A 22,312-nucleotide genomic window follows, 5' to 3' on the forward strand; every position below is an offset into this window, starting at 1 on the left:
GTCACGTGGGGAGGGACCGTGAAAGAGGCAGAATTCTGCACAATTAATATTGTTTTTTCTACTGCGCGTCTGGTTTAATTTGCCGGCGTGACTTTATCGTTGGGGCGCGGAGTGCGAGGTTGCAACATCGTGCCTTTGATGATTTGTTCTTGGATGTGGGTTTGCAACATTGCGACCTTGGCTGGTTGCTCCACCGGGTTCTTTCTGCAGGATCAGCAACCTGACTCTTGCTTTGTTAATGTCCACGGGAGCTCTTGTTTGAGGCCTACTCGGGCCTGGTGCTTGAGTAGTCCGTTTGGTGCATAGGTGCTTTTAGGTTATAATGGCATATATTTCCATGACCAGTATCGTGTTTCCATTATACCTCTCATGGTGGTAACGGGTTTCAAGAGAAGCGTGAGCAAGCGTTATAGATGAGTTCATGATGCGTCTTGCGTTTCTGCATTCTGAAAGCCTATGTAAAAATAATAAAGATGCACGTCCGTGAATATGCCTGTCGCCTACGTCAGAGCACTGAGTATGTTCTTCGTGTAGATTGGTGTGGAAATGTTCAGTGTGTATATTTGTACAGATGTGCTTCCCGTTGTCTAGGTCGTCATGGCATCTCTAACGACGTGTGGATTTTAGTCTAACTGATCCGAGCCGCAGGTGTCGGCATGGCCAGTGCGGGCTGCTGGGCAGGCAGATGGACACATCCGTATGTTCCTGTACCAGGGTACCTGGTCGTCTGGTAAATGGACAAACTCTTCTCGCGGCGGGTGTCTGGGCCGTGACCCTCTAGGCCAAGCGCGAGAGGTGAAGGACGGGAGCCTGGTCTTCCATTCTCCCACTTCAGAGGCCTGTAAGGGCTCCTGATTACCTGTTAGACAGACTCTGAGATAAACTGTATACTTCTCAGTTCTCAAACAGGTGGTTGCCTCAGGTATGCTCCAAACCCCTCCTTCTCATCTCCTTCACCACTAGAAGGGCAGACTACCATAGATCAGGTCTAACTTCCGGATTGACGGAATGTTTGGCGCACTGCTGCCACCCAGAGGACAGCCATGCACAGTGAAACCTTTATTTGACATTTACTTCAATGAAAGTTTGTTTCCATTAAATGTCAAATAAGTTTTATAAGTTTTTAACATCCCGGAATTTCATTGTACTCGCCAGCAAGGTTGAGTAACATGTAAAATGTACTTTACTCCTCCTAAAAACGCCTCGACTATCGGAGTGAGCGAGTTGATTTTGCAAGGCTGAGAAGAGGTACTCCTTTCCACACTTGGGGCAGGTGTCGTCCATGAATCTTCCCATTTTGAGGAACCTATCACTGGAAGCGTATATCCTATGCAGGCACTTAAATTTAAATGGACACAGCCATGTACTGTTAGCTACTTCTATTTAATATTGCAGGATTTCCCTCCAGTCCTCATCTGACAACACGGCCACCTACTGCAACTATTAGTTTCTCAGCCCAGTCAGCTGCGAGGGATCACAAGACTTTACACAGGGAAGGAATCTGTTTTGAGCTGATTGCTCCCTCAAAAATATTTAGTTTGAGTGGTGAGGCTCTATGACTTTCTACCAGATCCTCTGTATCATGCTCCAGGCAGTGCCTCATTTGTAGGTACTTCTAAAAGTCTTTGACCTCCAGTGCCAACTCCTGCTTTAAGTGTGGAAGTATTGAAAATCCTTTATCCTCCTGATTGTTATAATATCCCCTATTCTCCCTATACCTTTCCTCTCCCAATTCATGAAGCCAGACATTTTAGCAAACCCTGGCAACAAATCCTTTCCCCATAAAGCTGCTTTCATAGTCTGGGTGCTACTCCCGCCGGTTCGTTATGATGCCGGTCTCCAGACCAAACCAACCACTTTAGTGACTGGAGGATTCCCATTCCATTCTTTTTCCTATTAAGCACCTCTCCCTATTTGTAGAGCCCATTGTAGCCAGTTCCAGGTCCACACTTTTTCTTTCTCCCTTAGCAAACCACTGGCCAATAACAACCGCTACAAAGCCCAATACTAGAATTGCTGGCCCTCCCACGACAAATTATACAGAGTCCTGATGGTGAGTCTGGGAGTCTTGTCTAGCCACAAAATAACCAGAGTAATGACTCTGCGGTCTTAACGCCATTCTTATCCAGCATCCGAAGGGAGTGTTGAATCAGATATAAAAATCTTGTGAGGGAGATCATCTTGTATACGGCCACTCTTCCCATCCCAGTATGAGATGCTGGGGTGCTAATAGCAATAAACCTCTCGCAGGTTGGGGGAAGGGGGGCATTACCCATTCAGGTAATGGCCCGGGGCTATCGTTAAGGCCCTCGCGATGCTCCTTGGCATTACTTGACTGGTCATGCCCTCCTGCTCATGAGTCATTGCTTAAATACATTCTTATAGTTAGGGTTGCTTGATCTATGAAGTAGATTTTCTAAAAGTGAAATGTTTTATTGAAGTGGTTCAAAAAGCGTTTGATGTGCTAGAAATTGTTGTTGTCATAGTTTACTCCTCAAACGGTACTTCTGCTTCTTGACTTGTTGCAATCCCTCTTCTCTACAGGCAATTGAAGGAGAGGCCAAGAACTTCATTGATGAGTCTTTCAAAACACTCCGCTCTGCTGAAGGTGCCTTTGACATGCTTTTGAAATTCAAGCATATTCGTTCTCGGGATGCCATCAACAGACAGATGATGATGAAATTCAATGATATTTTGGCCCAATATTGTAAAGAGGTATATAGTTGATTTTGTAAAATTGTGAATAACTTTCTCTGCTGAAGTAAAACAGAATCAAACAAACTATATGCAAAGTTATACAGAATTGTCTTTCTAAAGTTTTATTTTGCTGTCGAAAATATTTTTTTCACCATGATGATATACATCCAATATAGACACCTGCAGATCCTTATGTGGGCCAAGATTTAATCATACTATTAATGCACATGGCAATATTTATGAGAGCCATACAAATACCATGATCTTCTTCTCCTGTCTGGCTCCCAAATGCAACAAAAACATCCCTCACAACCCAACAATTCTGATTTGCCATTTTGGTTCCCACTGTAATCAAATTAGACCTATCGGGTTTATGGAGCCAAGACTTTCAAGACGACATTTCGGTTTATGTATCAGACTAATTGTGGTATTCGTATAATCCTTTTTGTATTTCTCTAAAGCGTTTTTCACTGTTGAACCCCTTTTGCTGTGTTAAACATATTCTTGAGAGAACGTGTTCCTTACCACTATTAATTTGAATACCTGTTCTCCTTTCTTTTGAATAGTAGCTAGATCACTCTAATTTTTTGTTATCCATAGGTTGACCTTGAAACTCACTGGAGGTCTCTAGGGCATAAAACATGAATGTATTTCCATCCAAATCAGAATCTTCGGTGGAAGGTTTATCTTCAAGGTTTGGCTTGAACGACTCTATCCCATCCAATGCGACCTATTCATGTAAGGATAGGATGGTGATATCGGTGATCTCATCATTTCTGATATGGATTTCCACTTTATTTATTCTTTTATTTATATAGCGCAAAAGATGAAAATAAGTCTGGGGGCATCAAAGCGCTCACAAGACAATACAACAGATAACAAAACAATAACCAAATCCTAAAGGCCCCATAATAAAGCAGGAATCAAGAGGAAACGGTATAGGAGGGAATCTTTACATAAATAGGTATGTCTTTAGGTGCCCTTTGAACGGAGGTAGGGAGCTGCAACCCCTCAAATCGGGGCATAGGGAGTTCCACAGTTTTGGTATGGCGCTATAAAAAGTGCACCGACTGACAACTGTGAGTTTGGTGCAAGGAGCCAGCAGCAGATGAACATTATTGGATCGAAGCATCCTGTGAGCAGGTAACCAGAAGATGCTATTGGACAGATAGCAGGGCCCGCAGCCGAATAGGCCCTTGTGTGCTATTGTCAGAGCTCTAAAGGGAATATGGGCTCCCATGAGTAGTCCATGCAGCCCTCTTCTAGCTTCAGAAACGAGATCCATTCTTCCAAGCCTTCCAATGATAGGCACTGCACTGTTTTGGATCAGTTGAAGTTTGCCAATTTTCCCCTTGCTAATCCCCAGAGGAAGACTACTACAATAATCTAATTTAGCGCCAATTATGCCTCTGGCCACCATCAAACAGGTCTTCTTTGTCATCAACGGTTTCAGCAATCTCAGATGGTAGGAAGTTGTGGAGACAGTATGGGTTATCAGCGCCTTAAAAGTAATTTCCAAATCCAGGCCCATATTGAAGGTTTTAACCTTGTTTCGAGTTGCTATGGTGCAACCAGCCACATTAAAATGACTATACTCTGGGCCCAGTTTTGTCAATCTATGTGATGTTCCTGCAAGCATCAGCTCCATTTTGGCATCATTCAATGCCACCCCGTTCATCACCATCCACTGTTATAAGAGCACATATACCTCATTAGCAACCAAGTGTCACTCTCAAAGTCTCCTGTAATAGTGATGAGGCATTGTGTATCATCCGCGTAGTTGGTGTATAATACACCTTTCTTATCCAGCAGCTCGATTAATGGCATGGTGAATATGTTGTACAACACAGGGGAGAGACATGCCCACTGGGGTACACCATACGACAGCTGAAACACATCTGCAACTGCAGTACCACTTAACACCCTGGAGGCTCTGTCTGAGCACTTAGCAGCTAATGATAAAAACTGGGCAGTATGCATGAACCTTTCAACTAAGATACCATAACCAGCTAAGTCAAATGTTGCCGATAGATACCACTTGGTTTGTATGCTACTCAATTAAGTGACAAGTACTGTTTCGGCTTAAGTAATTGGCACTCTTTTTTTAAATGTATCACCTGACAATGGGTTTGGGTCTAGATGACCTAGTTTATGAAAACAATCAAAAGTGAGCGTCTTTAACATAAATCATTACTCAGGAGTCACAAGGAGTTTATTTCCAATTCAGTAACTCCAACTAAAGTAGAATGTTATAATGGGTTTCCACGCCTGGGATGCTCACGGCCCTCCACTGAAATCTGGAACCATCCATTTTCAGGTGGGTGGATCCCCGCTCACTGAATGCAAGGCAGGGATGAGCAGAACCCAGAGGAAACCCAAAGGCTGTGGCATTCTCTTTACCGTGGCTAAAGTGCTTTCTTTGTGAGGAACGGTGAATCAGAGCTCAAGGGTGTACAGATCTTTGAATCCCTGACACTCATGGAGAGAGACACCCTTGTCTCTGTATGAAACACATTCATTTTAATGTTTCTAACAAATGAAAAGTTGAAATGACTCTGGACAGCCACAGGATGATCTTCTGGTCCTGGGACAGTCAGGGACCCAATGGCCTAGTGAGGTCTGCTTTTCCCCCTTGTTCATTATAAAAGGGAAGATTGACCCTGGCACTTTGCCAAAACATTTACATGTGGAACCTGCAAATTGCATACTCTACACCAAGCAACTGGACTTCAGCAAAGACATGTGGCTTTCCAAAAGAGCTAGAGGAAAATAAGACTGCGAACATTAGGGAGATGCAGTTCTTGGAAACCACCCTACAATTGCAAGCCTCCCGCAATACGTAGGTGGTGGCTACCCCTCCACCCCCAGAGAATTGAATGTTAAGGACTCTTCCCTGTCCGCCCAGGTCGACATTTCCCACATCCACCTAAAGACACTGAATGTAACATTTGCCACTGCAAATCTAATCCTACAATTTCTGACAGAGTTAGCTCGTAAACTACCAAAGATTTAATAGAGAGTAGGTGAGGTGGACAATCATTTCTGCAATGAGGCACAAGAACTGGAGCTTCTTGCTAGAAGGATTCATCTCCTTGTGGAATATTTGTGTTTGTAAGAGAATGTTGAGGACAGAGAGAACAGATCTTGATGGACCTACAAACACATAAAGGGCATTCCCACTTCAGTTGAGAACTATAATCTGGAAGCTTCTCCTATTTGAAGAACTCATGAGAGATGAGGCACCCATTTGCCTGGTTCTTGGGTATTTTGATGAAGCCAATGGAGTCATCACAGATTCCCCGGCGGTGACCTTCTCCCATGTGACTAGGTGACTGCAGCGCTACCTGATCCTGACCCTGGGGGTGGCTATATGAGGGAGGATCACATGGGAGGAGACAACTACTGAGGAGTTGTGTTGGCTTCATTGGAGAAGGTGCGTTATCCCACCTTTATCCATGAGGAAGCCCCCATAATGCCCAAGACCCTGATGGCCTATTGCCATGTGTTTGTTCCCCCTGTAGAAGAAGTAAAGAAACCTTTGCCTAATATAACAAACCCCTCTTTGCTTCTGGTTCACCTTTATCTGAGACTGTTCTTTCATTTAAAAACCTTGAGAAAGACTAGCCAAACACTCTGTCCAGTGATAGTCATGGACTCCAACTCACATAATCACTAAGTACTGAGACGAGGAGGATGAAGGAGTTGATACAGAGTAACAAGAGCCTCAAGCTCGAGATGCGTGCTAGTTGTTTAACAAGACCTCCTGTGCGTGGGGACATTTCTAGATAGCATTCGCACTAGGAGAAATGGCAGTGCAGGAGAAGGCGTCAGTTACTCTGCAGAGGCTTGCAAACGCTATAGGAACTGGTGTGGCGGAGCAGTGGAGTTCGACAGAAAAGAAGAAGAGACACAATACGTGGGCATGTTGTGCCTTGGAGACGTTCGGAGCAGCTAGAAAGTTCCTGGGTGCTTGTCAGCTCAAAAAGGCAGCATTCTCTTTAGCAAGACTTAAGGGGACGCAGGTGTGTGACAGCGGAGCCGTGAGGGAAGCCGGAAGGACATCTGAACAACCCAGCGTCGGAAGCGAGCGACAGAGCCACGTTGTGGAAGCGCAAACAAAACCAAAGATGCTGCAGAGAGCCAGTGAGTCGGCCCAAAGCAAGTAGGAATCCCACTTTAAACTCAATTTTCTGGGACTGACTACTGTCTCCCAGAACATATAAAGTTGCCATTGACTTTATTAGTCTTTTTAAATTCACAGACCCAGTACAAACTATCTTACATAGAGTTCTGGAAAGGGTTAATAGTTATCCCTTTTTGTCCGTTTCTCATGGAACATTATTTCGTTCCCCTTTATTTAAGATTTGGCTAGTGGCAGTGGTATGTACCCTATTTTTCCTACCGCGGTCTATTTAAATAGCCTTGGTACTGTTTTAGGCTAAGTTAGTAGTCTCGAACTTAAACCCACTGGACCCCATTTACTTTTATTTGGTTCCGGATGGGTTTATTTTCCATTTCTTTTTGTAAAGGTCTTTCTCGTGTTTTACTCTGCGCGCCAAACCAGGTTTGGTTCCTTTGTTCGCCGTGCTTTGGCGGGCTTCTGCACAGAAGCCCTCCTTAGGCGCCTAAATGTCTGAGGAGGACAGGATGTGAGGGAGGGGTTTGAGACTGGAGACCCATGTCGCACTCTGTATGATTGGCTGTGGTGACTGTCCCACTGGGACAGCCACCCTGCTGTGTGATTGGCAGCCAGGCTGTGTGAATGGGGGAAAACTGCATAAAAAGCAGGTCTCTGGGACTGAGAAGGCAAAGTCACCACTGAATCGAGAGAACCGAAGAGAAGCTGATAGAAGATGACCTCTACAACGACTGAACCTCCCGGTGAAGCCCTGCTGCGGGTCCGAATCTCCAAACTTCGACAGGGAAGATTTGCAAGGAATCTTCTCCCCTTGAGGTGGTGGGAACAACCAGTTCGCCAAACTGCAAGCCAGGCCTCCCTCCTCTGGTCGAATTTGCTGTGCACAGCTACAGTGAACGGGATAGCCAGAAGGACCGGACCATGCTTGGGTTTTAAGGAGCGCACCTTTTATTTGTTGCTTTGCTCTGCTGCTGGTTTCTTCCCTGGGCAGTGCAGGACCCTCCAGTCTTCCTACTATGTGTCAGTCCGACAGTCGCTTCAGGAACCGTGAGCCTGCAGGACCTGCCAGGAATGTCTCCCTCAGCTACAGCCGCCTTCTTCATTTAAGGTACTGTTCAAACCCGGTTGTTCGTTCCGTCTGACCGCAGTGAAAGTGTTTGAAACATTTTGCCAATCCGAGGGCTTGTCTTCTCTATTCTTTAAAGTAACTCATCCGACCAACTTCGTTCTGAACTTTTGGCAAAGACTTAACCGCGAACTACCCTGAACTGTGTGATCCTCTGCAAAGACTTTGGTCCATTGACTTTGGCCCAGGCCTCTTCATTTGATTTCCTCACTGTAGTTACTTTTTCTAGATTGCCCTGCTTACTTACTTGTTGGTGCTGCTCAACATTTGTCTAACCTTGCCTTTCCCTCCCTTTAAATTGGTGGAGTGCCATTTTGCTCCCACTTCATTTGCAAGCTTAACTTGTCTGGAACCTATTGGGAGTGGCGTGGTGTATTAAGAGTGGGATTTTTAAACTGCTTTACTTTAGTGAAATGTTATACAACTGATGTGTAAATAAATGTATATTCTTTTACTCAGAAACCTTGAGTCAGTGTTTGTTTGAGCCATAGTATCTGCTGTCCTTTGTGTAACTATTGGTACTGCTCACTTTACTCTTGAGATAAGTCTGGCTGCTCAGCCGTCGCTACCACTTTACTGTGTAGTACAGGCTTGTACCAAAGGTGAATTTGTACTCTCACTTGTAGTCTTAATTGTGTGTGGTGTTCCCAAAGGGTACTGCATATGATTCTGCCTAACAAGGATGACCATCTTAAGATGGATTGTTACTCCTGTTAGACTCTATGAGGCTGCATTCAAGACTCCCCACTCTCGGTGGAATGGATTATGGTGCATTCTGCCAGGAGTTGTACAGCTATTGCTGCTTTCCAGATAGGGGTGCTAACCGGGAGATGGAAAGCTGTTGACCTTGCCGACTCTGTACATGTTTGCTAAAAACTACTGTCTGGATGTTTACGCTAGGGCTGAGGCCGTGTTTGGAAGATCTGTATTGCAGCACATCTTTAATTGGGACTTCTCGTTGTGCTGGAACGTCTGAGACCCCACCACTCTAAAAGTGTTAGGTATTGCTGAGTGAATCTTTCCAAGATAATGAATCTGCACAGGAGATAGCACATAACTTGTTCTATAAATGGATACTATGAGGGGTCAGAAATGAAAGCCGGACACAAAGTTGTCATGTTCTCAAGGTAAGACATTTTGTTAAATAAAAATGGGTTGGTATAAATGCCTCTCTGGCCCTATTCTAAAGAGGAACTTCCCTACCTAGAAATCAAAACTAAGGACATGTCTGTGTCAGGATATCAGTAACTGAAAAGCTGTCCTTGTGTCCAAAACGTCCTATCCTGACCCTCATACTACAAACAAAACAACAGAGAGGTGCAAGGAAATGTCTTTAACATGATGTTGGTAAAATGTTAAAAAAAAACCAAAGTATAAGAATGACTCCAATGAAAATGTTCTCCAAGGTAAAGACCCTCGGATCCAGAGGGCGGTCCCCATCCCCTGGATTCTTAAATAGGTTCTAAAATGTCTCTTTAGCCTTTGTGTCTTCACTGGACTCACACAGTTCTTGTTTAAGCAATATGTTCTGTACCAGTCTTTCTGTAGTTTTTCTTGTTACTTTTGCAGATCGCCTGGAATACTCTCCTGCCAGGAATCTTTATACAATTTCAGCTGCCTAGTGTACTTACCTGCCAGGACTTCTTCTACACTTTATACACACTTGCAGACTTATGTATTTGCAAACGTTCATGAGGTGAGGGTTTTCCTTTCTCCTCTCTTTGACCTCTTCTCTTTTGAGCTCTGCTCCCCTTGATTTTGGGGCACCAACTCAAAACTGTCACAGCTTTGCAAAAGTTTGCGAGGTGAGGATTTTTCCTTTCTCCCCTCTTTTACTTCTCTTGGGCTTTGTTTCCCATATATGTATTACAGTTCTTTGGCTGTACCACAGTAGTATATACTGTAGGGTGCTTGGTATATCTGTCTATGGTAACATTTGCTCAAACATTTCCCTCACACTGGCATCTCATGCATCTGTAATTGATTGGGGCTTGCCTTTTTACTTTGCCTTGTCTGCATTCAAACATTCTTCTTTTTGGGTGTTGAATTTATACTTTGCCTTGAATGCATTCAAACAAACTTTGGGTATTTTCTGCATCTCTAACCAAGTAAAAACCCCAACCTCACCCTGTGTAAATAAGTTAGCGCCCTTGTCTCCTCCACTGCTCACACGTCCAATCTTATCGCCCTTAGCAGCCCATTCCTCACACCACAAAACTGCATTACATTATCTAGAGCTCTCATCCTGGCCAAGCAAGCTAGACTACTGTAATGTACTCTTACCAGCCATCTCAAAAAAGAACATGAATGAAATGCAACTACTTCAGAACAAGGCCTTGAGAGCAGCACTGGGCATAAACAGAAGGGAACACATTTCTCAACACAGGAAAGACGCACATTGGCTTTCCATTCCTGGCAGAATATTACATAAAAACACAAATGTATCACCTCCTCGGCACCCATCTACCTCAACTAGTGTCTCACACGCAAAACCACACCTAGAACCCTCAGAACTAATGCCAATACCCACCTACTTATTCCTCGATTTAAAACCACCAAAACAGGTAATTCCAATTTTACTGTAGCAGCACCCAGAATCTGGAATTCACTCCCTCCCAACATCTGCAACAAACCCTCCCTACCACACTTCAAGAAACTGCTGAAAACCTAGCTATTAAATAAAGTCTAATTGCCATTGACTACCTGATCGCTCCTCAACCACACACGCCTTTGCTAAATGATTATTGTATTCTTGCTTTAACACCACTGTAACCAAATACTTTGCACCTGTTTCTAGTTAAGTCTTGTAAAGGAAACACTGTAACCAATAATCTTGTAAGAACTCGTTGTAGCAAATAATTCTAAGCATGCTTAAGTATTCTTGTAACCTATGCTGTGATATCTCAGGGTCTGGGCGTATAACCAAATACAATAAATAAATAAATAAATCAGCAATTTCATACCATTCCAAAAAATGTTGGCGCACTTGTCAGAATGCCCTAGCGTCCCCAGCTGTTTTGGGCAAACTCGCAGGTTCGTTCCAGCATCTCCGATTCTGCTCACACCTCTTTGGTGTGGTTCCTTCACCTGTTTTCCACTTTGGAGTGTGCAAACGTTCTTGCAGCATCTTGCGTGGCTCTGCAGTGATACGCCGGCTTTCCTTTTCGGCCCGGACCTGAGAGCGCTGTCTTTTTGACCAGCCCAATGCCCAGGAGCTCCTGTGTGGCTCCTAGCGTCTCCACGACCCGTCTTGCTCACACGTGTACGTGTGCCTCGCATTCGTGAGCCTCAGCATGGGTTCAACGTCTTCTCCTGCACTGCTCGATCCAATAGTGCGGTTGCCATCTTTCAATGCCCCGCGCACTGAAGACTTTGAAAAACAACTAGCCTGCATGTTGTATTTTGAGTTCCTGTCACTTTGCACCAACTCCCTCATCCCCCTTCCTGTCTCAGTACCTGGGTGGTTATGGGAGTTGGAGTCCATGGATGTCATTGGGCTTTTATCTTGTAGATGGATTTTCTCAGAGATTTCACATAAAGGCACATCAGAAACAAAAGGTGTTATGTGTGAATTGTGGGTGTTTGGGTCAAAGGTGATGGCCTGACCAGAATGACAATAGGCCATTAAAAACTCTGATATTAGAGGGTCTTCCTCATGGGAAAGGGGGGAATACAGTGTTTCCTCCAATGAAGTCAAAACATCTCTCCGGTAGTTGTCTCCTCCCATGTGATCCTCCCTCACATAGCCGTCCCCAGGATCAGGTAGCAGCTGCCATCCCATGGCCACATGGGAGAAGTTTGTCGCCGGGAAAACCGTGATGACTCCATTGTATTCATCACAGTACCTTACCAGTAACATTGGTTCTGATGGATAAGATGTCTCCTCTGCTGATTTCAAATCTGCCCAACCGCCTCCCATCAGTCGAGTTGGAATGCTACCTGTGGTGGAAAGTATCCAGGGAACTGTTGGGCTTGGGGCAATAGCCCCATGTATCACTGGAATCTGTCTTTTTCGGTACTGGTGCCCCTGGCATAAGTGGGACCTCCCAGCACCATGCAAAGTGTCACTAGGTCCACTTGCTCCATCTATCTGTACGAATAAAAAAACACCATTGAAGAAATGTGTGTATCATTGCCCGGCCTAAAGTTTTTACTTTCAAGTAGAAGTAACCTGTTTTTACAGAGTAACATACAAAGGATATACTTGACAATAAGCTATTTCTTTTTGGTTGTTGGTACTTAGATTAAGTACATAGGAGATATAGCAATGCTGTAATGCCTAATGCATAGACCGTGGCATGCCTTATGCGTACCCCGTGGCTTTTAATTAAATATTATATTTTATCTTTGGAAATATTTTTTAATATTTTGAATTGTTGTTTTGATTAATTATTTGTTTGATTTAATTCTAAATAATAAATACAAACTTGATTTCTTTTAATAAATGGAGTATTTTTAAACCCAAACTAACTATGTTTGTGATTTTATATTACAGGTTGACATAGTTGACAATCTTTTCTTAAAATATTGTGACAACCCCCCGCTGTATAAGAACCATCCACCAGTAGCAGGCTCAATATATTGGGAGAGATCGCTTTTTTATCGTATTAAACATATTATTGTTCGGTTTCTGGAAGTGGAGGAGTTGTTGTTCAGTGAACAAGGCAAAGCGGTATGTATCTGTAACAGTGCTGTAATCAAGAATACTATGTATGAATGAATGAATACCTCAAAGCATGAAAAACTTGCCTTGTGCAGCATTAGAAAGCAAATAGCCTGAAGTCACTTTCTGACTTGAATGATTGGGTGCATGAAGAAGTTCTGAAAAGGTAAGAGTTGTTTGGATTGGTTAAGTTGTTAGTAACCTGTAATGGGTAACCAAAGTCAAGGCTTTTTTAAATAAAAAGATGTTCCCAGGCGAGTGTTATTTAATTTATAATAAAAGCCCAAAAAGAGATGGCTGTCACAGAAAATAGAAAAGGTGGGTGATAAATGATCAAACGACCACACACGTGCAGTTCAGCATCTTTATTAGTAAACACAACAGGCTGGGTTGAAAATTAAGCCTAAACATACATTTTCTTCGAGCACCCAATGACCAAACTATGCTTTGGATGAGATTAAACAATACATTGGGCCTCATTCTAACCCTGCAGGTCGCGGTAACAAGGGTGCCGGTTAGCTACGGGCACCGTTGTTACAAGACCGGCAGAGTACATGTTTGTGGGCGGGATGCCCTCCCGCCCAACAGGTCTGACCTGGTTGGCGGGCGGAACGGCACCCGCCCACCCACAGTGCCAGTGCTTCCGTCCTCCCCATTCCCATTGAGTCTAATGGGACTCGAATGGGAATGTGGAGTTTATTTTTCTGGCGCCTGGCCGTAGGTATTCCCCATTGCCAGGCACCAGAAGAAAACATCACTCTGGCGGCAGCCTGCTGTTTTTACCGACATGGCTACCGCCGGAGTCATAATGAGGCCCATTGTCAGGGTTCCTTAGACATCTCTGGTTTCCTCAGTCCTTTCAGTCTCCCCAGTCTTACAGGCCAATCCTCTAGGCTTACCTATTATTTCACCTTTTTGTTCTAGTCTACTAACAGGTAAGCAATGAGAATAACACTTGCCAGGCATAGGGTTTTCAACAGGGGCCTGTTACAAACCGGTGGATCAACAGAAGCTATTAAAAACTGTGGATTTCTTCTGTAAAATACCAGGGTGGGAGTAAGTTCCACAACATGGGATACGCTTTAGTCCAAGTACCCTCTCCACAACAGTTTTTCTTCAGGAGATATAGTGACACTTTGCACAAGAACCTCACAATAATGTCTAATAGTTTTTTTTTTTCAGGCAGCGCACAGGAAAACATTACATTACAATCTTTCAACTTTTAGTACATTTCAAGTCCTCTTAATCATCTCCTAAGTTTCCATCCCACCCCACCCGCTCTGACTGCCCCTCAGGTCTCGTTCCTCCGCTGATTGAGCCAGGTCCCTGTCCTCAGTCCTTTGGGCATTTACCACCAAGCGAGGTTTGTATGTTAGGGCTGGGAAGCGCTGGTCATAGTCGATCAGTGGCGACCAAATGTTTGTGAAGCGGTGGAGGTGGCCTCTATTTGCGGCCATTATTTTTTCAGCAATGAAGATGTCCCAAAGCTTCAGCCACCACAGGATCATTAGGGGGCCCTCCAGGGATTTCCATGTTCGGGCAACCGTGATTTTCGCAGCTAGGAGCAGTTGCGTTATGAGAGTCGCCCGCCTGCCAGATCTCGGGTATATGCCTGGGATAGGGGTCCCCAGTAGGATTGGTTCTAGTTCCAACGATAACGTAATCTGAGTAATGTCTGCAATGGTGGCTATACACTGGGACCAGAAGTTCGCCACCACTGGGCATGACCACCATATATGCAGGTAGGTGCCCTCCATGCTGCAGCGGCGACAGCATAGCGGGTTCAAGGACTGGTTGAAGCGGTCACAGGGGTGGGTAATACCATCTGAGCAGTAGCTTATGTGCACATTCTCAGTTGGTCGCGTAGAAGGAGGATGATTGCGTACATGCCCAGATGTCGGACCATGACTGGTCTGGAATCGGATGTCCTAGTTCCGTTTCCCACTGTGCCATATAAGTTGCTTTGGCTGCAAGCAGATTCGTCTAGTTTTTATAGCGTGGAAATTCGCCCTCGGCTCGGTGGATCAGCGACCGTTAGTTCCAGGGCATCTAGATCTCGTGTGGCTGCTGTGCGGGTCTGGGGTGGCGAACACCAGTGTCTGATTTGGATATAAGAGAATCGATCGGTCTCAGTCATGCTAAAAGAGCTCTTGCATTGGGCGAACGTCAGATGCTGGGAGCTTTCGAATAGCTGACTTAAGGAGCTGAGGCCCCCGGTGATCCAGTTTTTAAAGTTCGAGGGTGTGGTCCCCGGGGAGAAGGCTGGGTTGTAGAACACTGGGGTGGCAGGGCTCAAGTCTCTTGGGATGCCTCTAGCTTTGCGTGCCCAATCCCATGCCTTTAGTGTTTGTTTGGTCGACGATAGGAGAGATGGCCATGTTCATCACAATGAGGCTGGCAGGTGCAGCAGGAAACGGAGCGGAAGGGGTAATCGGGATTGTTCTACTTCCATCCATTTGGGCCGCCCTGACGCGATGGTCCAGGCTCGAGTATGAGCTATCTGCGCCGCCATCTGGTACCTTTGTAGATCAGGGACCCCTAGGCCTCCCTGGGTTGGGGTGCACATCATGGTGCTCCGCGGGAAGCGTGACTTTTTCCCCCTCCAGATGAAGCTAAAGATCTTCCTCTGTAGCCGTTGCAGCGGGGTGCGGGGAATGATGGTGAGGAGGGCGGAGCAGGCATAGAGGAATCGCGGTAGGGGTCACCTCTTGCAGGCCGCGATGCAACCTATCAGCGAAATCTCCTGTGAGAGCCAGCGATCCAAATCATTCTCCAGGGTCTTAAACAGGGTCGGGAAGTTTATCCGGTAGGTGTCTTCGGGGCGGGCGCGGATCTGGACTCCCAGGTAGGGGATAGATTTATCGCTTAATGGAATTGGGCAATGGGTTCCGAAGGACTCCTTATCTGCCCGATCCAGGCCTATTCCCAAGGCTGCTGATTTTGTAAAGTTTATGGAGAATCCCGAGACCCTGCCAAACCTGTGGATTTCCGCCAGGGCGGCCCTCAACGACTGGGAGGTGTCTGTTATGGTCAACATCACATCGTCTGCATATAGCGCAATTTTATGTTGGGTAGGGCCTACTTGGAGGCCTTTAATTCTGGGGTTACGACGGATCCGCTGGGCCAGAGACTCCATCTCCAGAGCGAAGAGCAGAGGGGAGAGAGGACATCCCTGCCTCGTGCCACATGTTAGGGGGATTGAGCTGGATAATAGGCCATTCACTTGGAGGAGAGTATTCGGAGCTTGGTAATTCGCTAGGATGAGCTTCGAGAAGAGTGGTCCAAGACGGAAGGATTCCAGGGCGAGACGGAGGAACGACCAATCTACTTTATCAAACGCCTTGGTTGCGTCCAAGGCTGGTAGGGCCAGCTTTCGCGAGTCTCGCTTGGCGATTTCGATCAGATTAAGGAGCCTACGGGTGTTATCATCACAAAGCTTGTCTGATCTGGGTCGATGATGTCCGGGAGAATCTTCGCCAGGCGGTTCGCCAGGACCTTCGAGTAAATGTTTGCATCCAGGTTTAATAGGCCAATAGGTCTATATGCTGTGATGTCTCTAGGGTCTTTTCCTGGCTTGAGAGCTAGCACCGTAATTGATTGTTGCATTGACGCTGTAGTAGAGCCTGAGGTCGAGAAGGAATTAAAGAGTGTCGTCATGGGGGCCAACAGCTGGTGCCGGAAAAGTTTGAAGAATCGCGACGAGAACCCATCCGGGCCCGGGGCCCTTGATTTCAGGCTTTTAATAGCCTTGTCAATCTCATCGCTGGTGATCGGGGCCTCCAGCTCTTCCCTTCTTGCGGAGGTGATGTGAGGTATGGCAGCTTCCTGCAGGTAGGCCTGTTGTTCCTCCTTGGATCTCGGGGTAGCTGACATTTTCTCTGCGAGGTGGGCTTCTGCAACCCGCAATTTATCCCGGTCAGTGAACTGCACTATGTTCTGGGGGTCCCGCAGGCCTATAATCGTGTTCCTTCTCTTGACTCTCGCTTGCTTGTCCACAAGGAATTTGTTAGCTTTGTTACCTCTGGCATAGTAGCTTTGCTTTGTTTTGGCTATGAGCTGAGTGGTATCCTCTGCATAGTGGGCCTCCAACTTCTATAAGTTTGTGGGGACCAATTTTTAGCTTTACATGCTGTCTCTGCCTCTTGCACCTTGTCCTCCAGGTCACGACAGAACTGTTGCCTTCGTTTATGGTAGGCTGCACCTCGGGAGATCAAGACCCCTCTCACCACTGCCTTCATTGCATCCCACGTGTTCGCTGGAGAGGTATCTTCGTTCCTGATTACTTCAAAGAACTCCTTAATAGCTTTGGCCACCATGTCTCTAGTTGCCATATCGCCTAAAATAGGGTCATAGAGGGACCATCTGCGTCGCGGGGCCGGGTCAGGATCGTGGGCTCTGAGCGTTAGGATTATTGGGCTATGGTCTGTGAGGATTCTCGGCCCGATGGAAACCTCGTCTGTGAATGCTAAAACCTGAGGGGAGGCCAGGAGGAGGTCGATGCGAGAGTACGTTCTATGTACGTAAGAATAAAATGAGTAGTCCCGTTCCTCGGGATGGAGGACTCTCCAAGTGTCAACTACCTCCAAAGTTCTGAATAGCTTGAGAATCGCTGTTGCCAGGCCAAAGTCTCTACGAGCCGGGGAGTGTGACCTGTCTGTCAATGGGTCAGGGACTCCGTTGAAATCTCCCCCGATGATAGTTTGGCCTTCTGCAAATGGCGGGAGGGTATTTTCTAGGCTTGAATAGAATTCCTCCTGCCCCTCGTTAGGAGCGTATACCGAGATCAGCGTGTAGAGTTGGCCGAAGATTCGGCATTTGATCGCCACGAAGCGGCCATCTGGGCAGAGCATCGAGTCTAGGATTTGTGGTCTGAGGCCCCTGGCAAACAGAATTGCCGTGCCCCCCTTCTTTGTTGCATTCGATGCAAGGAATTGTAGCGGGAATTGCCGGTCACGTAGCCGCGTGAAGTCGGTCGGGAGCAGATGGGTCTCTTGGAGGAAGATAATGGAAGCCTCGTCATTCTGTAGGCGCCTCAGGATCGCTTTCCTCTTCTGTGGGGCGTTGAGGCCCCTAACATTCATTGTCAGGAATTTCAGTTTCTGGTGTGGCAGTGGGGCCTCCTGGGCCTTTCCTGGTGGCGGAAGCTGGTCTGAGCGGGAGGGACGGCAGTTCTCAGTCATCATCTAGGGACTTAAACTCAGCATGGGATTCCTGTGGCTGCGTTTTATATATCCTCCAACGGGAGGGCAAACTTTTAGTCAGGTGGGGGGCCGGAATTTCCAACACGGTCCCATCCACGGCCAACGGGGCCATAACTGTACTCCCAGCCAACAGGGCCAGGATCAAACCTCGTAATTGGGTTCGTCTCCAAGGGTGGATCGGTGACATACTCCTTGGAGTGGGGCATGGGCCGCTCGGGGCCCGCGGCATCTCTGACGTTTTCTTGAATTTATCGAATCGGAAATTTCATGATCGCTGTGCGTGGTAGGGTTACTTTACTTTCCGGCGTCTCTGAGCTTTGGACCAGGGTTGCTGTTGCTGTTTCTGGGGTGATTGCTCCGCCTCTCCCGAGGGACGTAGGGGACTATGGGCCGTTGAGGTCTCCAGAGAGTTAGCGTGCAAAATGGACTCCGCGTCCTCCAGATGACTTATCCTACGCTGAACGCCTTGGAACGTGAATTGAAGCGTGGACGGGAACAGCCATCGATAGCGTATTTGCTGGGACTGCAGGAACCCAGTTAAGGGCTTCAGGGCTCTTCTTTTCTGCAGGGTCATCAACGAGAGGTGTTGGAAAATCTGAAGTTGAGTGCTCATGAACGAGAGTTCATCCTTAGTACGCCTTATTGCCGAGATGGCCTCTTTGGTGGTGTAGAAATGGACTCTGGTGATTACATGCGGAGGACCGTCAGAGTCTACTCCACGTCTTGGGCGCAATCTATGAGTGCGGTCTAGGATGATCTGGGATTTGTCCATGTGTGGGAGGAGGGCTTGGAAGAAGTTGCCTATGTACTCTGGTAATTCTGTGTCTGGGACCGATGACGGGACCCCTCGGATACGCAGCTTATTTCTTCGAGCCCTGTTTTCCAGATCCTCCTGTTTAAACTCGAGTACCTCGTTCCTGTTCTGTAACACCTGGAGGTCGCATCTCAGCTCTATTAATGCGGCATCGTGGCTCTGGGTTAGGTTCTCCACCTCTCCCAGTCTCTGCTCCGCTTCTGTAAGTCGGTGGTCTGTTTGATCCATCCGCGTAGACAGTTCAGTCATGCAAGACCGGAACTCGGCTTTGATGTCCTGCATGAAGGCCTGGATGTCATCTCTAGTGGCTAGCTTTCCCTGTTCTTTGGGGGCATTCTGTGGGGCTAGTTTCCGGGAAGGGGCTGAACTCTTCGTCTTGTCTGCTGCCCGCAGCATGGCAGAGATGTCCGAGAATTTGGTTGCTTTAGGCGGTTTCGACATCCTGCGTGGATTATGGGTCCGAACCTCCTGGAGCGGCGGTCTTGGGGGTGGCTCCGGTCAGCTATTCCGCAGGGGATACCCAAAGTGGTAGAGGCTCCGAGGCCATCAGTCAGCAGTAGACTGGGGTCCCAAGGGCGAACCCGAGGTGCTGATCACTGGCAGGAGAGACCCCACTGTCGAAGGGATGGAGGTCTAGGACACTCGAGGGGCAGCGAGGACTGATGGGCAGGGTCACCCCAGGAAGCCACTGGGTGGTGGGGCGCTGCGAGGATAGTGATCTCAGGAGCTTATGGGTGGCGGAGCCAGGCAGGGAGCCCGGAGATTCTTGTTGGATCCAGGGGGGGGCACAGGGAGGGGTACCGTCGCTGGTGCGGGGCCCCGGCTGTGCACAGGTCAAGGGTCGGTGGGCCGGGGCGCCCCTGGAAGATGTGATGGGAGACCCAGCAATACACAGCCCGGAGGCGTAGTGACCGCGACCACTTCAAGTGGCCACGGGAAGCCAGCACCCCCCAGAGCCCCGCTGCTGCGCTCTCACCTTCTACAGGGCCGGAGGACCCCAGCCGGTGCTCTCAGAGATCCCAGGGGCGGGGTGGGCTGTTGCAGGCCACCGTAGCCTCCTCGCCCGCCTCCAGCCTAGTACCGCTTCCAGGCTCGAGAGCTCCCGCTCGACCAGAGCCACGGGCACAGAGCCCATTCCTCCCTCGCTGGAAACACCCCTGAAGATTGGCGTGGGGGGGCAACGGGGCGGGACGGAGGCTGCACACCGCCCGCTGCACTCGCTCTTCCACGAGTCGGTGGGCCGGACTCCCACGCAGCGCTGTCGCAGCCGCTGCCTCTGGCTGCCTCAGGGCTCCACTTCGACGTCTGGGACAGGGCAGGGATGGATTCCCGCTCGCTCCTCGTCACGGCGAGGGGCTCGTCATGTCTGCCATCTTGGATGTGCCGGCCGCGTCTCGGCGCGAAAGTGAGGCACTGCCGATTCAGGGGCTAGCAGGGGGAAACGGGGCCCCACCGGCTCACATCAGGTGCTCTGAGACTTCAGGAAGCCGTTGATCCGTGCGACAGCACGATCCGGTCCGAAACCATCGAATGGTAGCTGATGGCCACGGGCTCCGGGCGGAGGCCATCAAGGAAGCAGCCGCATTGCTGGCGCTCCTGGCCACGCCATGTCTAATAGTTTTTAACTTTTTATTATAAAAATATGTGTATGAAACTCAGTTGGGGTTCCCAGACTAGCGTTAATCCCTACACTTTACCCCAATCTCTAAGTGGGCTCCCACCTCCGTACCTCACGCTTTCCTATTCCACCACAACAATTTGAAATATTGGTAGACTAACGCCAGAGTACCCCTACTATCTGGGTCTCTCCTTTTGCCTAAGGTGGTGCCTGAAGGCCCTAGCCTTATCTCCCTCTATCCCTCAGCGATCTCCTAAGGGATGTAACATGGTAGTCTGCTTCTTCTGCCACTTCTCCTGATAGTCGACTCCTCAGCTTCTCCTCACTCACTTGTCTCCTCTCTTCTCTCACACCCCTCCTCTCTTTCTCTCTCCACCCTCTATTCACTGATCATGCTGTTCGCTCCTGTTTCTCCTGTCTCCACCCTCCAACTATTCTCTCTGCTATGCCTATACTTCGATTCGTGATCTTGGCTCTGTCCCTCTATATATATCTCTCGCTGCACTACGTCCCCTGTTCTTGCTGCTCTCTATCTCCACACTACTGTTTCTGCCTGCCACAGAGCTGTCATCAAACCTACCAGAGACTCAGAATGAGTAAGGGAAGCACCCACCACCAATGTAGATAGGCCAGGAAGCAGCGTGTCATTAGTGTAAGCCATGCCGCAGTACGAACAAGAAAGTGAGAGTGGGAGAGATTCAACCATGGTGCCAAAGTAGCATAGCGACTATAAGGCACTGGAAACATCAGGTGAGAGAACAACACATTTGGAGAGGTTAATTTTCACCAATTCAAAGATCCGTTAGGTGAATCTACAAAAACGGCCAAATCCTGAGTCAACTGAAAACCCTAAGGGTACCCAGCCAATCACTAAAGTTGAAACAAAGAAGGAAAACTCTTTAGCTCAACAGGAGGGTGTGTTCCTCGCTAATTACTGCCGGAGCAGGGAGACCACCATTTGGTGCAAGGTAGTAATGTTTCTGCAGGACTTGCATACTACCAGCACCCTGGTACAAAGGCGCTGAGCTTTTCACAGGTCTAGGAAGAAAACAGAGTAAATTCTGAGAGAACAAGTGGTGATGAGACCTGTTCAAATGAATACGGTGAACACCAGCTTGTGGAAAGACCTGAGAACTGAGGTTGTGAAGAACCCGAAATCTGTAAATGCCGAAACCCTGGGGTCTGGTTGAAAGACCTGTATTGAATGGATAGGTCCTGAATGAGACAAGTCTGGTAGAAGGAAATGCCAGAGATTGGAGACAAAATATAGCAAGATATGCTGACAGTGAAAGCTTGGAGCTAAAGAGGCAAAGAGGAAGCTAGCAAGAAATCTGAGGAGACTCCTGACCCATGTTCTGGCTGTATTAATTAACTCATCTGAATCAGGCCCAGCCTTCAATTGATTGGTTTGATGTGTGTTAATCATTACCACTTTCTCCTGTGCTTAGTTTTTGTGTGTCCAATTCCGAGGCTCAGTGGTTATTCTTCCATACCTTCATTTAGCAGTTGAAAGGAACAGCCCAAACCGCTGGATGGATTTGCACCAAATTTGCGGCAGGAGCGGGGGCTTGGTCCCGAAAGTGTGCTTTTGCAAATTTGGTGTAAATCCGTCCAGTAGTTTTTTTTTTTAAAATGACCAAAATGTAAGGCAAAAAAATTAGTGATATCTCCATTCGCTTCGCGGACGGACTTCCCGGTTCGCTCCGCGGACAGTGCCCTGATTAGCCGAGCGGCTTGCGCGATGTCCGCGGACATCCAATGTGTTCGCTGATTGGACGGCGTGGGGCTTGGAGCGCGTCAGATTTTCGGTGGCGCCCGACATCTTGCATTCGCGGACGACCGCGGACAGCGAGGTGAAACTTGGTTTCAAAATTGTATTTAATGGAGTGTGTTGGTGTGTAAGAGTGTTTGGGGAGGGTGGGGGAGTATGAGATAGGTGCAATGTTGTATTATTTTATGTGCTAGACACTTTTGTTGTGTTCGATTTGGCTGCGGACAAAACGGCTGTTCTGAAATGTTCGTAAATAAACAGAATGGATTCGGTGTCAAGTTGAA

At 47.6% G+C, this 22,312-nt stretch overlaps 1 protein-coding gene across 1 annotated transcript in view; it reads left to right on the forward strand.

The window, feature by feature from the left end:
• Positions 1-22,312, forward strand: part of DNAH10 (dynein axonemal heavy chain 10) — a 2,725,177-nt gene that overhangs the window by 268,020 nt on the left and 2,434,845 nt on the right. The window contains exons 12-13 of the mRNA XM_069619694.1: positions 2,545-2,715; positions 12,457-12,633. Of these exons, the coding sequence (XP_069475795.1) occupies positions 2,545-2,715; positions 12,457-12,633 (348 nt within the window). The remainder of the gene's footprint in view (positions 1-2,544; positions 2,716-12,456; positions 12,634-22,312) is intronic.

The sequence above is a fragment of the Ambystoma mexicanum genome, chromosome 10, assembly GCF_040938575.1.
Source record: "Ambystoma mexicanum isolate Mex_15411 chromosome 10, UKY_AmexF1_1, whole genome shotgun sequence".
Classification (NCBI taxonomy): Eukaryota; Metazoa; Chordata; class Amphibia; order Caudata; family Ambystomatidae; genus Ambystoma; species Ambystoma mexicanum.